The sequence below is a fragment of the Apteryx rowi genome, unplaced genomic scaffold, assembly GCF_003343035.1.
Source record: "Apteryx rowi isolate R43461 unplaced genomic scaffold, aptRow1 scaffold_796, whole genome shotgun sequence".
NCBI classification, from domain to species: Eukaryota; Metazoa; Chordata; class Aves; order Apterygiformes; family Apterygidae; genus Apteryx; species Apteryx rowi.
The window spans coordinates 20,079-41,109 of NW_020451089.1; the positions used below are offsets into that span (position 1 = coordinate 20,079).

Consider the following 21,031-nt stretch of genomic DNA (forward strand, 5'->3'; position numbering starts at 1 on the left):
ATACTGTGGATGTCTCAAGTTATCTGAGATGAGCATGATGCCAAATGCTTTGTCCACTCAGATATAGCTTACAGGCCTGCTGGTCACCACCAAACATTTAAATCAGACACTCTCTTTCCAGCCTGGAAAGCCAAGAAGTGAGAGAAGGAATGCAAGGAGCTTGGCACTGGATTCAGAGGCAAAACAGCCCATGCTGATAATCCCTCCAAAACAGGAGGAGAAAGCCCTTATTTTTTTCTAGAGGGGATGAAAGTCAGAGTATAGGGATCTTGCTTCTTCTCCCCGATGTTGCTGCAGAGTAGGAGAGGGAGACAGTCTGATCTGAGGACTGCACTCAGATGCACTCAAATGCTTCTGCTTTGATTCAGAGCCAGCAGGGTCAAACGGGGCAAACACAGATCCCTTTTGGCTGCACTGGGTCCCGTCCTTGGGCAGCCTGGGCACAGGTCTGTGGAGCAGCTTCCCCGCAGCACGGAGCGGGGACAAGAATGTCCCTGGCCACACGGAGCACAGGAAGGATCTGCATAGTAACAGCTACACAACACAGAGCCTTTCGGAGCTGGAATATGGTAACTGAGAAAGTCCATGGAAGGTCACCAAAGACCCAGAAGCAACGGCGTATAGCACAAGAAAAAAAAAATTAGTTTACTCCTGTAGGCCACAGGTGAGTCAATACACAGAATATGAGGTCCAACTACCTAGGCTCTGTATGAAGAAAACAGGTGTAAAACAGCCAGCTCATGAGATGAGCATTTGTTTAGAGATGTATTTTGCTTTCTGATATCAGTCAGTAAGCATCACTGGCCTTGCATTGCCTTAATATTCTCCCAGCTGCCTTCCATCCATTTCAGATTTCAGCTAACTAACCCCAGCAGCACACACACTGGAGACCTTTTGTGATTTATTACTAGGCTGGAATGAATCTCAAGTGTAGGAATTACTCACTGAGCATTGGCCAGGTTTCCTACATAAAACATGGTGCATTAAGCCTCATTACTGTGTCACTGGTTTCTGAAAGCAGCTAGAACAAAGCTCAAAACTATTTCACATATTTTCAGTAGGAAATGATAAATCTTCCACGTGGCTTTGGCAGCCCCCCTTCCCTCTCCATCCCTCTAAGAAATTCTGTTTTCTAAACTGATTTCCATATTTTTTTTCAGTGTGGACCTGATTTGATACTGCTGCTGTTTCGAAGTGTTTACCACACTGCAGAAAAAAAGGAGCAGGTAGATTTCCTCTTTTCTGCCTCCAAAATGTAGAAAATTTTTATCTCTGTTGAAAGAGGAGCATGTGCTCCTACAGCACTGTGGGCTCCTTGGAAGGAAGCGAGACCTTTCTGGAGAACAGCTTCCTGCGAGCACTGGGCACATTCACCTGCYACCACAGTGCTTTGAACTCTGCTGAGCTATTTTTGCAGGTTATAACTGAGGTCTTTTACTAAAGCTTTGTCAGCTTTGTGAGCCTACACAAGTGCAAGTGTCTAGCTCATTCTGGCCAGGGCATGCACTGTGTGGCAGCCTGCGACCACCAGAGAATGACCTCCTGATGCCTCCTGTCGTCCCATCACTCGTGAAGCTTAATGAGTTCCCAGCATCACCTTGGTGCTAGGCAGGACCAGGGGGAGCACAGACTTTCAAACCTGAGCACCAAATCCCTGCCCTTTTTCCTTTCCATGAGCGTGTGGAAATGGAAAAGAGCTGGTATCTCCCAGTCCACCACTAGATGGTAGTAAATGCTAGCTCTGCGCGGGTTTCAGCCCCAACACCTGGTGAGCGAGGTCCCCCCTTCCCCTCCCTCAGGGGAGTCATACCAGGGCGACAGATTTATGCTGGGCATCAGCAAATGCTCTGTAATTCTCTCCTATTTTCATTATAGCGCCATTTTCTCTCCTCCTAATTCCCTTACCTTTTGACATGATAGTCCCTACCCTGGATATTCAAAAATTTGTCCTTGCTATTTACTTGTTATTACCAATGAGTAACTCCCGTTCTCCCTGCTTAGAAGTGTTATGAGTTCACTGCTGAGATTCCTCTCAGCCCTTGCTTTGCACACATCTGTCTCACACCAAAGCTTTCTGCAGGAAAGAAAAGACAGCTCTCACTAGCAGTTACACCTTCAGTTCGTGGTAGGCAAAGCAGGATGATTTGCAAAGAGCAGGCAAAGTGAGGCCCTCTCAAAGCCCAGCATCCCCAGTGCTCTGGCACAGAACTCCATCTTATGAAAAAGTGCCTKAAGTGCCTTACAAAGTGCCTTAAAAAGAGCACTGACCATCTTAGAGTAGCCACCATATTACAGAAGCTGTGCAGACAAAACAACTTGGCTTAGAAGCTTCATTTAAAACCTCATAGGAAGATCTGAAGTTAAAAGACCTCTAAAAGGTCTCTTCTGCATTTGCAATTTTACCTACAGCAACATGGAAAAAAAGCCAGTCCTTATGCCTAAGCACATGTGTGGGCTCAAACACATGGCTTTGCATGCTCCGTTCCAAGCGCATGAGGCATCTGCTGGCAGGGATCATGCTGGCAGACCCCATGAGAGAGGAGAGGTGCAATGCAGTGGTCCCGGAGCACACTCAGCCTCCTCACACACTTTCTGTGGAAGAATAAACACCTCAGGAAGAAGACCCCCTCGGCTTATAAACAGTAACAGTGCTTCTAATCCTTCTCCTTGTATACTGCTACCATCCAAGGACTCAAAGTAAAATCATGTTTCCAAAAAACAGCTAGCCCATAAAATTGTGTAGGCCCAGGGGACAGCAAATAGGCTCGTACGGGGCATCCTGCCCAAGCTCCTGCCGCCAAAGGAGTAGAGCGCGCAGAGGCTGCCTGGGACCCGTTGAGGACGGCAGGAGGCTTGCGGAGAGGGCTGACAAGTTTGAGTCCATTTCTGCAGGGGGAAGTCGTTGGTGTTCCCAGAGCCCATCACTGCAGCGAGGTCCATGATGATTTTAGAAGTGACATGAATGCAAGTTTCTAGCAGCAGAGGAAAGGAGGGAGCGAACCTCACAGGCCTGCCTGGTAGCAGAGCCACCCGTGGGCGTGTATGAGCAAGGGCAGGCTGCGGGCAGCCTCTCTTGCGCTGGGGGTGAGCCAGCATCCACACTGCCCGAGCCAGCTGGGCCTGAACCTGGGGCTAGCCAAAGATGCTGGCTGAGCTGCYGCTGTTGGCAGCAAACTAGGGCCTAGCAAGCATGGGTCAAAGCTCTTTCTTTCTTTCTTACTAAGGGCTGCATTCTTCCCCCCTCCCTAAGTCTCATGTTTCTAACGTATTTTCTAATCAAACTATCAAGCTTCTTTCAGGCAGAAGTTAGTATTTGCAGATAGTAGCCAAAAATAAAAGACAGCCAGTTTGGTTGCAGCAACATTGACCTCACCTGCGCAGCAGGACCACTTCACAAACACACTGGTGCTGGACCGATGAAGGCCTACTCAGGAACAGCTGTTATGCAGTAATACCCAGTGGAGAGAATACAGTATTTACCTAGATGAAGAAGCAAAACACTTAGACATGCTGTATATGACTTAGTTGCTCTCTACTTCAGTCTTTTGTTCTTCCTCTCCTTATAACTCCCTCTATATAGCCAAGCTGTCTTGGCATATTATCAAGTTTGGCTCATATAACCAAACTTAATTACACAGAAAAATAGAGTCTTAGCTACCTATAACAATAACATGGATTCACCAAAGAGGCCCAGTTAAAAACAAAGACTAAGCCAAATTTGACCCAAACAACAACTGATTCCATATCAATCCTCAAGTCCAAATTTTCCCAAAGTTCAAGGCTGAGGGAGGAAAAGATGCAAATTACATGAGTAGTGCAACTTTTTATTAGGACTGTCCAACACATCTCACAGTAAGATACTCAGTTTTGTTGCATATAACTTTGTCCAATCTGAAAACATTTACACCAAAGATTTCCATGTCAGGTATGTGCCGAAGGCCAACATTTCTTCAAAGCTTTCAGCCAAAACAGTTCAACATTTCTGAGAGCATCCTTTTTCCTTTACCTAATCATAGCCTGTTTAAAACAAACAAAACCCCACAACCCCCTCCCAGTGTTCTGGCAATCTTCTTTGAAAAGCTGTATCGCTCTTTTTATTGGAAGAGGGACTTGGAACTGGACAGAAAATTAACTTCAGTGCTGAGATGGACTTTTTTGTAATATCAGTGAAAATTCTGTCCCTGTTTGGCCAATTCATAAGGCTTTGGAAAAAAAACAAACCAGCTGTAGTTCTCACATCCTCGCCAGAGGCCTGCTGGAGCTTGCAGGGTTCAATTCTCTGGCGAGTTCGTTAGCATGGAATGTGCTCCAGGGCTGGGGCCACAGGGCCACAGCAGGACTTTCCTAGCCATTGCAATTCCTAGCTGCTCCAGGCCAGAGCAAGTCTAAGTTCAAATACTTGGAATCAAAAGCGTGGTGATTTTCTTTCTTTTTTTTTTTTAACCTGTTTGTTTCCAGGCTACACGAAAGAGGTCAGCTGAATTGAATTCAGAGGAGAGAAATCCAAGAGGAGGGGGTAATTTGGAGAAGTAGATGCAGAAGACAAAACGAGCACTGGCAGGAGCTGGGAGAACTGGAACTACAGGGAGACTGGGGGAAATCAGAGCACAGAGAAAAGACTGAGACATGACCAAGGGCAGAGTCTGGCAAGACAACTGGGAAGCCATGCACAAGGAAAGGATGTGAGGGATCTCATTTCAGCCCCTCTTTGCATATTATTCTGAGCTCACTTTGCAATATTTRAGTGTTCTCACTTGGAATACCTTCCCATTCTTTATTTAATGTATATTAAATAAATCTGGTTATGAAAACAGAATTATATACATTTCCTCCTGATACCATCATGGCAAATGTTATAAAAAAGCTCCAAAAATTCACATACACAAGAAAAGAGTGCTTATTGAACACCCCTGAAATGCAAGGAAAGACATTATCATCATATTACAAACAGAAAACCAGAGTCTAGAAGCACTGCAGTATTAGAGTACTCAATCCAAGAAGTACATTTGCTTTACCAGGAGACCGCCGTATAGTGGTTTATGGATGTACTTTATATCTTCCTATTGCCTTCTACAGCAGATGGAAGTTCTAAATCCTTCTGCAAGTTAGACTTAGTTTTGAGTCAGGGACCTAAGGAATAAGGAACACAAAAGTCATAAACGCACATAGAAGAATTTGGCCTGACTTGACAAAGAAGGAATGGCAATATGAAAACCCGCAGCCTGGCAGCTCTTATCAAATGATGCTATGCTATCATTTGATATCAAAATTACTCTGAACTTTGAGGGTTCAGAACCCTCCCTCCTTTTCAGGATGTCCTGAAATTTGGAGAGGGCTTCTCTTCTAAAGCTTAACATTTGTCCTACTAAGAAAGATCAATGCTAAGTTCCTATTTACTTCAACTGGGCCTGGTCTTGCCCGCTGAGATATTACTTCTGTGCATACAGTGTAATCCCAGCTGTGCTGCTAATGCCCAGTACTTACCTCTAAATTCCCCGTGTTCAAAATGGCATTTTATCATCCCTCCGTGACTGCAGTCCCACCATTTGGCTGGAGTTTTCATTCCAAAGTTTTGTAGGGTTTGTTGATGGGCCGCTTAGTTTTTATCACTTTGACCAGCATTCTTGGTAATAGTACGTGTCCCTGATCACACCTTTGCTTTTATATGCATTAYGCTGCCAAGAATAATTGTTAAACTGGCTCTGAGAGCATCAGACAGATTTTCAAAAGGACACTGAGGACAAGCTTGAGACAGCAGCCACTTGGAGTTTTCAACCTTGCAGAGCAAAAGGGGATATTTTTTAAATACTGTGACTTCTTGAATCTGTTATCTTGTCACAGAACAGGAATACAATTGACAGTATCAAGATATTTATACACAATCTCTTACTACTGTTTAAACTTGGAAAACAATACCATATCCTGTACTGGCAGTAGTGCTTTAGCTATGCAAAATTATTTGTCAGCTGTCTGGAGTACCATTGGTTTTCTGGACAATAAAAACAATTTCTTCAGCTACTCCTACTCTTATATCTCTTTAAACAGCAAGGTGAATTATGTTATTTACCTATTTTTATTTCTCCATTATTAGAAAAACAGGTGGGTCTATGATTGGAATCAAGTTCTATCTAAAGGTATGTTGTTTCAGAAAGAAATAATTCTGTTTTTTAATTCCTTATCCTCCCTCCCTACAAAAAAAAACTGCGGGTGTTTTTAAAAAAAGCTTTTCAACATTTATTAGTACCTGATCATAATAATGCAATCTTTTGTGGTCAACAGAAATTTATTAAAGCATCTCGATGTCAAACCAACTTTGTTATACCTCATGTGACAATGACGATTTCTTAGCTTGAAAAAGCCAAAAAATATAGATTATGTAGATAGTATTTAAATTTTTATATTCATTTTATCACACAGGACAACCTAATGTAAAGGCAATGCCATTTTCTGAGTCAATAGTGATTCTACTAAAAATGAAAAGTTAGACTATAGTAGATGTAAATGCCTACTAAAACAGAAGCAAAAGCCTTAACCAGGGACTATTATGTGTACAGCACAAGAGGTAATTAACTTAATACTTTAAGTTCAGGTTTCTGCCTTGAGAACCCTGCATATTCTTTTATTTAACGATGTTGTACAGTATTTGGTACTTATTGTGATCATTACAGTGTTAACTCTCACATCTTGGCCAATTGCAAATTAAATTCTTTCTAGCTCAATTTCCCCTGTGGYCTCAATTGGATGAAAGAGTTGTGCAGCTGGGAAGGCCAGAAGCTTGCTGTGTCCAGAAATTCAAAATTACTTGTGCAGTTTCAGCTTTCATGGGAGTCTCTAAAGAAGGTGGGGGAAGTCTTGGTCTTGGTGCAGACAACACAGAACCAAAACAGGCCGAGGGGTGCCAAGGATAATGTTTGCTAGTACGCCCATGTCACTGGAGGCTCGTTCCAAACAAAGAAAGGTACTTCAAGAGTGCGATGTGCTAGAGCAGAAGCTTTCCCCTTTTCCTCTTGTGGTGGCCGCAGACTTTAGGATATAACTGCTGGCACAGTGGTGTGAGCATGCGTGGGGATCTTTGGTTCTACTTTGTCCCTAGGTCATTTTTGGGTAAAGAAATAGCTATGAGCAGTACTGAATGCAGAAATCCATGTACCCAGCCAGTGCCTTAGTTACTAATTACAATCATGATAGCCCTATGGATCTTGAAATTTTTTCTGGTCTTTGTCAGAGCACCTAAAAGAGATGAAAGGCACGCCTGCTCAGAATGGCCTGGTAGAGCCTCCCTAAGGGTGGTGGTGGTGGTGGTGATGGAGAAGTGCCGCAGCTCTGGTCTTCCTCAGGTCAGGAGAGTATTGTGACCATATCTCCTGTTTCCCGCTCCAATGACTAGACTTCTATGGACGAAGTATTTATCACCCTGCAATTCCTCATCCAGCTATGCTTCAAAATAAGAATGAGCTCTGACCTACTTTTCAGAAGGAGAATGGTAAAAGCTGGACCTTCTGGAAAGAAGTCCGAGTTCTGAATACTTTGCAAACAAGCATCACCTGTGACCCTGACTCATCTGAAGCCCAGAGAGGAGTGGATTTTAGGATGTGCCTCTCTCCTAAACACTTCATATGGGCAGCTCTAGGTGGGTCGTGTCTCAGTAATACATTTTTGGGATTGAGATCTGAGGGGCCTGTTTATCTGCATGTACTTTGTGATGGACCTAGCTGCTCAGAACAGCAGGTCTGGATGCCACTTGCTTTGCATGGGCCAGGCAAGTAAAAGCAGCTTCTGCCTTTAAACATCTGTGTGCTGTGTATTATCTTTGGGCTTGCCTCATAATTAGGCAAATAGGTTAAAATGATTCTGTTTTGAATTAGTCATGCAGAGAACATAAACAGATGGCATCATAATTTCAATTGAAAACTGAATTCCCATACAAGATAAAAGATAAACAATGGCTGCGAAATACACAGTCTGTACAAGCATACCTAATAAATTTTTCATATTACAAATATGAAACAGAAACAAGTAATTATTTTAAGGGTAGGTTCTAGTCTTTATATTTACTTAGGGCTGTGCAAACTCATTCAGTGGAACATCAGTAGATGGAATTCCCTTCCTTTCCTGCTGGAATGTATATTAAATATAGACTTACCAGGAACCTCGATCTGAACAGCAAAATCTATTTCAGTTTACTAGCAATAGATTTCAGCCTCTTCACAAGCAGGAGAGGCTTTGCTCACCAGTCCTCAAAAGGAGAAAATGCTGTGTGAAGATAAGTGTCAATGATATAGTAGCAGTTTATCTAGTTGAATACAGATAGGAAAATACTTTGTGCTATGGAGAAGAAGGAAAGAAATCTGAGATTCACACCAGCGTCTGAAAAAGCAGGCATAGGTGATGAGGGACTCATTAAGAAACGAACAGATCCAGAGAATCAAGGAGAGAGATACAGATCTAGGACTAAAAGAAGAAAGGAAAGGAGAAATATGCACCACACTGACAGGGAAATTTGCCCTTACATGAAAGACTAATCTTCCCTGGAATCAATCAAATGTGATTAGACCTGAAGAGGTCTGATATCTCTATCTTTTTGTATTAGATTATTACTGCTTTTCACTCACTAGATTACTGTATATTTTGTTTTAGTTGCATAACTTTTGCCATTCTACAAACTTAAAATAACAATTTTTTTTGTTTTATGCTTAGCAAATCAATATGTAGGATGTCAAGATCTCTTTTGCTGGGACCACAGAGCTCCAAACTAACAAGATGGACCGGAACATGAGGAAGAAAACAAGGACAAGAGAAACCCCATTGTGTTTACTTAAAGCCCTGTCATCAGAGCCAACTGCCTAATGGTGACCTAGAACTACAGGTTAGGACTAAATTGTGGTCTCCGTATTTATAAAGGAAAACCCTTTTTAAAGTTTTTATAAAGAAGGGGGGAAGATCCTAAACATATTAAGTACTTTTCTATTGACTTTCTGGGCATGGTTAACCTGAAATTTCTGCAATTAAGAGAATACTTTATTTGGAGAACAGGGAGGGGAGAAGTCTCTTTCATTACCTTTAACAACACTAAGCCAGAGATCCCAAACCCACTGCTGGTCTCCCTCAATATCCATTCCTGAAACAGCTACGTCCCTCTCCCTGAAAATTAGATTCTATTCTAGACACTCTAAAATGCCAAAATAATCATGGGTCAAATTTTAAGCATTAAAAAAATGATGGCACAAATGGTTTTATAGGTATGCTATATTCACCTGAAGGGAAAAAAGCAAAGTATTTGCAGTACACTATGAAAATGATCCAGAGGAGTTAGCAGAAGACTGCAGCAGGGTGGAGCAGCTACAAAGCCAAAGACTAGGCAGGGAGCTTCAGAGAACTTTCTAATTTTGACTGGTCTTTCCCTTCTTTCTACAGAGTGATATCTCCTCAGATATCCTACTCAGACATTTCCTCATGGTAGCATTACTCCCACTTTAGTTTTCAGTCTCCTTTTTTTTTAAAAAAAATTTTCTATTAAGTAAATTATCCCATCCTTACTAACCCAATTCCTTCCACAAAAGTAAACACATACAAGATTGTGGAAATAGCACATAGTGGTGGTGTTGCTGAATATAAAACRTTTACATATGGCTTATGCATACAAACAGAGCAATACTTGTGTGGAGGGAAATCTCTTTTATTAGGTGCACTGATACAGCTGGAAAAATAAGACAAGCTTTTGAGCATGCAAGTCATTCCTCAGATTTAACATGTCATGGAAACTTAGGTGGCTTTGGCTGCTATGATCTTCTTCATGTATTTGCTTGCAATACTTTTCCCATCCCTGGGGTCTGTGTGGTCCATTCACACTACCTGCCAGTGTTGTCTGTAAAAGGCCTAGCACAAGGAAGTCTGATGCCCGGTCAGCACTGTGGTACTACACGCTAGCAATCATTATAAATAAGCAACAAGTGGTGCAGTTATTTACAGCTGAGAAGCTATTCCAACCCAACTAGCTTGGCTGTATGATGCATTAGATTCTGTAGCATGTATCAAAATTCTAAAATATTTTAGCTGCACAGAAAAAAGGACGAAGGTGTTCTTCTTTTCAATGATTGCTTCTCACACAAATCCTTCCATCAAGGACTTAAAGCCACATATGTAGCCTTTTAGTAGACAGCTCCTGTTAACCAAGTTACAGACATAAAAATGCAGAAAAAATTGGACAAGCAGACAGGACAGAAAAGTTGAATGAGCAGTGGCTCGTCTCATTTTAGTGAAGAAATATTTCAATTTAATATCAGTGCATATGAAGGAATAGCATGTGATACTCCCAACACCAAATACACCAGCAAATTACAGTTTCAAAAATTTATAAATTAACTGCAAAAAAACCAAAATTGTTTAAGATTAATATGGAGAGTAATGTTTAAAATAAACATCCTGTTGGTTTGTTGCATTGCTTCAATTATATTCCCAGTAGTTAAACAGTAAGAGAGGTTCAACATTTTGTGGTAATTAGGCTCTCCAAAACAGCAGTTATTTTTCTATAAATGAGTTAAGCAGTTTGCATTTATTTTTGATGTACGATTAAATGTTACTCTTAACTGTTACAAAGAAATTTAATCACGTCAGAGTGAAATTTCATTCCATGATTCAAAAAATCAAACTAACATAGGAACATTGCATTCTAGTCATACCCACTGGAAACATTCAGCTGAGAATAGAAAGAATTATATGGGAGCAYATTTGGCTGTTACATAAAATGGCTTTTTTTTTTTTTTCCTGGTTTCACAGCCTCATAACAATACTGTTTTTCAACATTGTTCCCAGTCATTGTTTTTAACATGGTTCATCAACATATCCTGAATCAATCACTGATATAAATAACTCCAGTGACAAAATCTATTATGGAAGGACACAGAACTGCAAACTGAAAGTTGTACCAAATGATTTTTAAGGTGGAGCTGTAATTATTCTATAAAATTCTATGAAAAAAAAAACCACATAGTAAAAGCAGTATCTTTAATTAACTGGCAATGGTGGAGTCTGAAAAACGGAGTTACAATTTTTTAGAGGCATATCATTGTAACTCATAAGGGGCTCTAATGCAAGACAAACCCCAATGAAGCTAGAAAGAGATGCACATTTAAAGCTTAGAAGTGCAATATAAAAATATTCTCTCGTTCTTTCATTTCGATACAGAGAGTCTGATTCTCTAATGAAAGAAGATAAAATACATCCTCTTTCCTACCCCACTGCTGTATTCATAGACTATTCCCTTGATATTAGGAAATGGCATTTCCCCAACAAATATATCAGCCATAGGAATCACAGACCTTCTGATAATAAGGGTTTGCTGATTTTGTTTTTTAAAGTATATTTTCAAGCAGGTGAAATACTGACAGGATGTGCATTTCTTTCACTATTAGTCTATCGTGCAAGTCTCATATATCAACCCCATAACTTCAGTTCAGTTGAAGTCTGCATCACCTACAATGATTTGAAAATCTAGTGTGATCTTACAACACTGAAATGATTTCCAGATTATGAAATGTTAGCCTAAATCAGGTTAGTAGGAAAAGGCACATGCTTCAGATTTAGCAGGAACTCTGAATGTTCCTTGTTACCATAACCTATACTCCTGAAGCTGTAGTAATTCTATACCTTAAACAAACTAGGTAAGTTTGCTTCCAGACAATTGTGAGGTAACAGGAAACTTCTGAGCGTTCGCTGCTACTTATGGCACATACACACTACAGTTCTATTAGCTTAGCTGAAACTTTCAACAAGCTATTGACAACTCGGACACAAGGTAGGCTACMGTCTGGTTAGGCCACATTTAAAAACTTAACATTTCATTATACTGCATACATTCCTTTTATGCACAAATACGGGGTGCGCAAAATAAGCTGTTTCCTCAGTAAAATTTAATGTTTTGCACATGTAAAATAATCAGCTAATACTGTAACATAATCAAAAGATCATGCACTAGATAAACAGAGCTTCTTCCCCATGAACAGCCGTTCTCAGGAACCTTTTATTCTGACTCACATAACACCTCATGATTTGCCAGTTTACATAGACCCTTTTAAAGAACAAAGTATTTACCTAAAACTGAAAAGCAAAATTCTAAAAAAAAGTTTTGATTTTTGTTGCAATACAGCTGGGATAGATGCAACTGAGCTGCTGCAATGCACCAAAGAGTAACAAAAATTCAACATGAATATCAGAAGAATAAATATATACCCTAAATTAATCTCTGTAAATACATTCACAGGTCCACTTAAGACACCCTTATGCATAACTCATACTTCATCAATCTTCTGCAGAGAGAGATGGTTGTTAACTCATGGGGAAAACAATTTATCATGTAACTCGGTTTATCTGTCATTCTTTCAGCAAAAATCAGTATCAGTTTTGAAAAACTGTATATATTTTCCCCAGACCAACCACACAGAGGCTTAAGTCACAAATTCTATTATTTCCAATGTTCAATCAATAAGGCTTTATTTACATTCTTTTTACTATAAATTCAGGAAAAAGTTTGGTGCAATGTGCAAGAAAAGACAGCACATTTCACTGATTGGAGACTAACATCTGCTTATGGTTTAATGCTAACCCACAGGCAGCCAATTAAAGTCCCATATATCCATGTTTTTACATAAAGTTTCCTTCCAGATTCTGTCAGAAGCATACTAGCAGTCAGGCCACCTAAAAACAGCAAAGATGGCAAAGTTTTCTTGAGGCTTAATTTGGAATGAACACCTTTTCCAGGGAACTTATTTCTTCTTTTAGAATCCTTTGCATCATAAAACTCTATTAATAACCTATAAGCAGACAAAAGTAGATGGTCAAATTTATACATCAGTATAAGAAGTTTAAGACATTTTCTTTCATTCAATAACTGTTTCTAATCACACATTACCTAACAAATTTAGTTCAACAGTATGTGCAGCAACTCATCTATAACAAGTTTAAACAATGCACATGATTTAAGAATATGCTGTATTCATCAAAGCAATGTTACACAATCAGAGTACTCGACCCGAAACCTTGTGGGCAATAAAAGCATCTTCTTCCTATGGGAGTAATTTTAACATTGAATATAAAAGTTTAAAAGAATCATTTTCTTTCAGCACTTAGCAAATAAGCCCACAGTACTGGTCAATACTGTAAGATAAAATACCACACAGTTAATCGCTGAAAACTGAAAGGGGGAAAAAGTGTATTCATGATACAAACTAATAAATATAACAAGAGCTCATAATACTCAAAATATTTTGGAAGTCAATAATGCAAGAGTAAAATGCTAAACCATAGGCTTAGTAGTATGTTTTTCCTCTTGTATTTGAAGAGCAGTAATAAACAGATTTTAAAAAATCTGGGTTTTTGTTTTAAATGTCTCTAAATTCATGTGACAGTCTGCTTTGGTACCCAGATAGGCTGATTTGGATGTTTCAATCCACAGGAATCTACAATGAGACATAGATGATCAGGGTTCAAACTTGCTAGTCTGCACCAGAAGACTTCCTGTAGGACGCTGGACTAGCCATTTATTTTAGTATCACTTCCTTGTCTATAAAATGAAATTAAGACTTTATTGGCTCTCGGAAGCGAGGAAAATAAAAAGCAGTTATCCTAAACTGCTGCTGAGACATTTTGGTAATAGTGCATGTTTACAGACAGGCAACCTTTACATGGATTCAAAGATCATGGGTCAAATTCATTCATTCATTTACTTCCATGGACTGGCAACAGCGGAATTTTAAAAGAGAACATACCTAAAAAACTGGCAAATCTCTTCCTTATACATGTATTCAGGGATTTAGAAGGTATGCAGATTCAGCTCCCTAAATCAGGACTTCAGGCAAGGCAAATTAAACTATCATCAAATAATACTTAAATCCCACTGGCACATTAAAAAAGAAACAAGTAGCTGACCCTCCCCTTCTGGAGCACAAAGGCCCCTAGAATCTGTCGCAAATGCTCACTAGTGACCTTATCTGGCGATGCTGGATGGAACCAGGCATTTAAGTTCTGCCATGATTCAAAGAYGGACAGACAAAACTTCTACTTCACCTAATTTTCCCCAGTGAAGGTAGGGATCTCTGGGTCACTTCTGTTTTTATCCAATCACTCCCTGATGGAAGATGCAGAAACACTTGGCAGAAGAGACCTGCTCCTTTCTAACTCAGTATACCGATTATTAGGCTAGAATCAAACTCATTTCTGCTTGCTTGCCTGCCCCAGGAATCTTACACTCCTGGCCATGCATGACTCAGCTTCAAGAAGATAAATGGAAATATTCAGATGAATAGAGTCCCTACTGGAAAGTGGATTCACAGGTTTTTTTTGGCTAAGGAGGACCTAAAACCCAGGTATCCCAACCTCCTGAGCAAAAGCTTTACTCATGAGGTTATTATACAAAATATCCCAGGACCACCATCTGTGCAACTCCAACCAAAAGAGTGATCAGCGGTTTGAAGTCAGAGAGCAAAGAAGTGCCAGCCACAAAGCCCAGAGTCAGGTGTTACCGTTCACTTCTCTGTGCTTAGCGCTTCCCATTGACTGATCTTGGCACCTCCCCAATTAACAAATGCATGATTTAAAGCCCTCTGGGACTGCATTGGTTCTCTGTACAGTCAACAGACAAGGCTAATAGCTTTCTGAATAGCTCAATAGAGGCCTTCAGAGAGCTCTTCAGCTTCTGCAGCTGGTAACACAAAAATCAAAGGTATAGAGTTGAGTGTGGTGAATGTAACCTGTCTATCACCAGATTCACTAATAGCTTTTCATTCTTAGAAGGATCTGCCAAAAGACGAAAGCCTAGAAAGAAAGTGATAATTGAATCAAGCTGGAAAGGACCTGGACAGGACGCATGAAGGCCCTAACCAGATATATGTTTATTAGGTATAAGCACAGCTCACAGATTCCCTAAGAATGTCAGGTCTTGAGGACACTCGAGGAACCATACTCACTTGTCACCAGGGGATTCTACAATCAATTCTGAATGGGGAAAACAGTTTGTAATCCACATCCTCCCGCTGACGTTTTTGCTACAGTGGACAACTGTGACTGCAGAAATGAACCTAAAACATCTTAGATTGTGTTCTGTTAATATAAAAGAAATAAGCAAGCTTCTTGAAAGTTCTGAATATTGCTACTCACTTATCCTTTATTTCAAAACGTTCATGAAGCCACCTTCTCATATACATCTGCTCTTCTGGAATGTCCTTCAGTTCAATTCGATCAATGAAAATATGAACTCTTGGGCATTCCTTGCAAAGAAACTCTAAAAAGAGAGCAAAACAACAGAACTGAGTCACAGAAACACTGCAGAGCATTCATTCATCTAAAATACTCTGAAGTTCTGACCTTGCAGCTGTAAGCGACTTGGAAGCCTAACTTCAGTTTTCAAAAGCCTTTCTTCTTTATGTTTGGGTCCTGAGAACTTTACTGAACTGAAGTTCTCTGACCTTCATGCTTTTGCAATGTGGCCCACTGTCAGGTGTAGCATGAAAAATTGTCCAAAAATGCACCCTCCTAACTATAAAACGCCTGAAAATGTTACACTTCTACCTCAGTAGCAATCTACCCATTCTTTAACATGGGATGCAGTAACTTCTACATCAGAAAGTTACCAGCCCGCAATTTTGACTGAAGTTAGTAATCCTCTTTTTTTTTTTTTTTTTTTTTTTAAGTCTAAACTTTGTTGCTCATGGATGACAGACTCTGAATTACCCCAAGCATCTCCTGGACGAAGTAGGTTTCAATTTAAGTCATAACCTATAACTAAAATATGTAACAGGGCAAATGATATTCTCAGAACAAAATGCTGCTTTTCATTTTGCATCCCTTCATTTTTTTGTTGTCATGTACAGTGTTAGAAAGCTAACAACAAGCTTATTGCAATTCCCCTCTCTCAGCTCCCCAAATTCATCCTTGTGTAAGCACTAAGCCAGTTACAAGCAAAACTCCATTACCTAAATAGCCTTGTGAGATTTCTTACAACTAACAAGTGGTAAAATTACTGCCTCTGGGATGAAAAACCCACCAGGTTTTGTGTATTGATAATAATTTGCATCTATCAGTAGCAAGGAATATAGTAATTTAACACTGTAACCACAGCATCCTTGTACAATAACATGCACGATGGGAGGATGGAAGCACTTTGATATCTGGACAATCTTAATATTTTGGAAAGGGATTAGAAGTACCTTCCTACAGCACAGATGGGCAACAAATGTAACGCGTACTGGGTAGTCCCTTTAGGCTGTTGATGTTTTCTTTGGACAGCAACACAGCTGTACAGAAGAGTTTGACCCATAGCTGTTAGGGGTATCTTGAAGAATGACTGTGCAAAATAATTGTCACTGCCTGTACATCTTTATTACTGTCTGCCAAAGCAGAGAGCCTCCCATTTGTTTTTCTTCTTTACAGGATCATTCATTTTTAAGGACTTTGCTGTCAAAGCAATCCTCATCATATGCTAGAAATTCCCTTAAAGAATTTTAAAAGCCGGTTCATGCAAATGTGTTTGTGTGCTTATAGAGGGGGAGGGAGGGAGATGAGATAAAGAGATCAGCAAAGTCTTGTGACAATTTGATGCAGGCATTTATAGAGTGCTCTATGCAGTTTTGTCCAGTCCTCAGGCAGAGAGAGTCCTTCACTGAACAGCACCTTAGCATCAAAAGAACAAGGCCCACACACCATTAACTCCAGAAATGGCTGAGGGCTCTAATTAAACAGGTCCACCTCTATAGCTATAGAGTAGCAAACAGAACCATCACTAAATGTGCTACTTTTTAAAATTTTCTGGCCAAGCAGTCTCCTAGCTACAGCTAAGAAGCTGCTGCTGCTAGATGCTGGGCAAGTTAAGTACTTGGAGGACCAGAATTACAATATGCATAGGACTCTGTTTTCAGGTTTATATGCAGTATTTCTGCTAATCACCCCATAAACAGTGTTCATGTATCAGACAACAGGCTTTTTCCTCTTGCATTTAATGTTAAGGAAGGATTCTCCAGGTCTGTTTCTCTGAGGACACTATCTGATGGGATTCTTAAACTAAGCCCTTCCTTCACCATATGAGGGTCATTCACTATATGAGCAGCTAAAAGCACACTATGAGTATTTTAAAATTACAGATGTATTATCCATGTCTTAAATGCTTGTAATGCACACTGATGTACAAATCCTCTTTTGAGTGGTATTACCTATTAAGTGGAACATTCTAAAAATATGCAAAAATGTATTCTAGAAAACAAATGTCTGGAAGCTGGATTATAAGGTCTTTTTTGTACTAGATATTCCTATAGAAAGCATCTATATAAGTGTATATATCACTTAATTTTTACAATGCTAGGCATGCTCAGCAAGGGCTGAAGATCTAGTTTTAAAAGATATTTAAAACATTATTCTGTGCATTGTACAGTATATGTTTCTATTGCTTCATGTTGTAGTTTGTTCTGAATAGGAACAAACCGCTCTTTCCTGATGTTATTTATAATTCCAGTCATAAATTATTAAAGAAAATGACAAAATAGAAGCAAAAATCTAAGTCAGATGACTGTTATATAGTCACTGTTAATAGTTATATGGTATTTTAAAACTACTAATATGCTCCTTAAAAAATACTGATATTTGGTCATTTAAAAATATCAATAGAGTACATTATCACCAATAAGCTCCAGCTAACAAGAAAGGAATAAGGTACATATATTTCAAAAGAAACACTTTCCCCCACCAGAGTCTGAAATTTAGCAATTTTACCAATCTGCTTAGAAAGTAAACAAAACCCCACAAATATCTAAGCATTGCTGCTGGTTTTCTACCTTATACCCAAGTCCCAATCCAAGTCAATTCTTACTACTCTCCATACTATTTTTCTTAAATCAGTCTAAATTTAATCCACTTAGGTAAAGATCCTAAAACTTCCTCTTAGTTTTCGACCTATGTAAAATCCAATATCATCCCTCACTGCCTTACCTACCCTTGCAGTTTGAGTACAGCCTCACAAGGGCTGTGTGATTTGCAGCTACCCGATACTCCCCTTACAGAGAATCAAGATTACCACCCATCAGTTTAGGACCATTTTGTCCCAAAGCCCAGACATTCAGTACATCTGCAGATGATGTTGTAATGCATGCAATCAAGCTGGCCAGGGAATCGGACTAGTCTTTAATTATGCAATTCATTTTAGTGTTTGATGTGACTAATCCAATTTTTTTTTAGATTAACAATGTCACTGCAATCACTTAATAACACTAATGGATAAAAACAATTTATACAGTGGTTGTTTTTGAGAAAAAACAGCTGGATTTTATCACCACAACCTCTAAAGGTTTGTGGTGGTCCCATGACCCTTAATTTCACATCAGCTTAACTCCCCAAAGACTTATGTAAGCAAGCTAAGAAACAAAATCTTATTGAAGCCATTTATTATGTGCAAATTACATCCAACTTCAGGGACACTGGCCCTTAAGGCCAGCATCTGACAGGCTTCTCAGATCCCTAAACTTGCCAGAATTTGTTATAATTAACAGGAGGAACAAACAAACTTGAACTTTCCTTCAGAAGACAAAGCATAAGTGCAAATCATATATTACAATCAAATATTATATTGGGGACAGTGTTAGTCAGTCAAGAACCAAGTATGATTTGGGTTAAAAGAACATTAACAACTTATGTGGGAGCCAAGTGGATGGTCTTTCATGTGGGAGATAATTCACTAATAAAATATTCTATCTTCTGGCTAAATAACAAATACGAGTGCAAAATGTTTATAATACTTCTAAGCACCAATCACAGTAGAAGGCAGGAATTTAAAATAATATAGCGGATCTAGCATTTTTGTTCTTAAACTGTGAAATCCCAACCCTTCGTTTGTGGGAGACAATTCACACTAACACAGTACTGAAAGACTCAATGCAGAATCTGGATTAATGAAAGAGGATGCAACAGCCTCCAGGGAAGGAATCAGATCCCCAGAATTTTTAATTGTAAACAAATACATTGAGTGCAGTGTTTTGATAGCTGTGACTTTGGCAAAATTATATCAGTTTTTAATTCCTAACCTTCAAAAAAATCAATTAATTCTATTTGGAATTATCAGCATTACTGGGGAAACTAAGGAAACGAGAGATGCTCCAAAACACAAACATACCTGCATGCCATAAAGGACATATAAGTGGCTTCAAACCAGCCTTCCCTTAATGCTAACACAAAAGTTCATTACAGCACTCCAAATTACTTGTTTTACCTCTTAAGAAAGTTGTAACAGTGATGTTACCTTAAACAGATATTCCAGTTTTCAATTACTAAAGAAGTCTATTTTTAAATGCACTTTAAATATGATAGCAATAAAATAACTCAGATTTCAACCTCCTACGTCAGCTCTTTTACTGCAACGTAATTATTGCCAAAGTCCTTCAAAATTAAAAACGGACAAAACAAAGCCTGATATAATCATGTCTGCATATAAAACAGCTCCCATTCTCTCCTAATTTAAAAGACTTCAGCAATATTTGCAATTAAGTGAAAGTGGTATCACAGGAGACTGAAATCTGAATAATGCATTTTTATTAAAAATAACTTATATTTCAAATGTGTAACAATAGATCTCTTTAGTAACAGAACATTGTGTGTTCTGGTGCATATCGTTTTACAGGCAAAACATGATAGCAAAGGCACGCTCCTCCCTGAACTGTAGATGTCTTCTCCTCTTTTTTAATTTTAAAATTTGTAAAATCATAAGCCTACCTAGACTTGCATGTTCAGTCACAGAAGCAGTTAGTAAATTATTTCCTCCCCAAAGAAAAARGTCTCACTGCTTTCATTTATGTGGTACCCCAAATTAACAATCATTTAGCAAAATGAATGTTAAGATCTGCAGTGTTTCTCAGCCTCACATCTATAATCACCTCAAGTTTAGCTGACAAGAAACTATTTCATTGCTTGCACTAACAAAATAAAGTGGTGGTAGAGCAAAACAACACTAGACAGGAAAGCAGACATCCAGGGTACAGTGAAGATTGTTTTGACAGGTTAACCTGAGGATGCAACTGAGGAGCTGGTAGCACTGGTATCTGCTGGTACCATGGGTGTAGGGAAGCACCGAGGAGCTGTTCTGGAGACTAAATTCAAGCTCCTAGTCAGGAGACAAGTCTGGGACGCTAAGAATAGCATTCTCAGAAATACTGCATAATATATGAGGTGGATGTGGCTAAAATTCAATGTACCTCAAAAACAGGAGGGAAATAAAAAGTACAACACAATAGATGACAGAGGCAAATCAGACTGTCTACAGTGCCAGCTGGCTAGCACATGAAGTATTAAACAACAGGGTGAAGGCAAAACTTAAGTGTTTCTATACCAATACTAGAAGCCTAAATAGGAAGGCAGGAGAACTAGAATGTGTGGCATCAGATGACTATCCCTATAAAACAGGCATCCCAGTGACCCTGAGGGAGGGTACAAGGTTACCAGGCTACCAGCTTTATAGAAATGACTGAATAGGATGTACAGTGAGGGAGCGGCAGTATGCATTAAGGATTATATAATGTGTAACAGCATAAAAATAGTACTGGAAGACAGAAGCACTTTGAAATCCTTGTGGATGGAAATCCCAAGCTCTAATAAAATATATATTAGATGACTTCCTGATCTGTTGGATGATAGTGATGAGAAAATGTTAAGCTAGACAACAGCTTCAGCACTGCTAGCAGGAGGGGGAGATTCCAGCTACCTTTATAGAGACTGCATCAATGTTTTACCAGGATGAGGTGTGTGTGGGGAGGGACTGTTTGCTGGAACAACTGGTTAGAGCACCCACAGGAAAAGATGCCATTCTTGATGTGGTCTTGAGTGTGCACAGTATTAGTGAGAGGTGCTCTGCAAACACAATGCAATTAACTTTAGCACTGTAAAGATAGTCATTTAGCATTGTATTTAGCCCAGGCTAAATAAATCCAGCACACAAACACACAGTCAAGGAAACAATGCTAAAAAAAAATGTCAAAAACTCAAAAAGGTACAGTCCAAAGGGAGG

The 21,031-nt window shown here is 39.5% G+C and overlaps 1 protein-coding gene across 1 annotated transcript in view; it reads right to left on the bottom strand.

Annotated features, from left to right (window-relative positions):
- Positions 1-3,808: 3,808 nt before the first annotated feature.
- The window catches only part of AGPAT5 (1-acylglycerol-3-phosphate O-acyltransferase 5), a 51,610-nt gene continuing 34,387 nt past the window's right edge, over positions 3,809-21,031 (bottom strand). Inside the window, exons 6-7 of the mRNA XM_026088909.1 lie at positions 15,151-15,274; positions 3,809-12,809 (exon numbers count right to left, since the gene is read on the bottom strand). Of these exons, the coding sequence (XP_025944694.1) occupies positions 12,584-12,809; positions 15,151-15,274 (350 nt within the window). The 3' untranslated portion in view covers positions 3,809-12,583. The remainder of the gene's footprint in view (positions 12,810-15,150; positions 15,275-21,031) is intronic.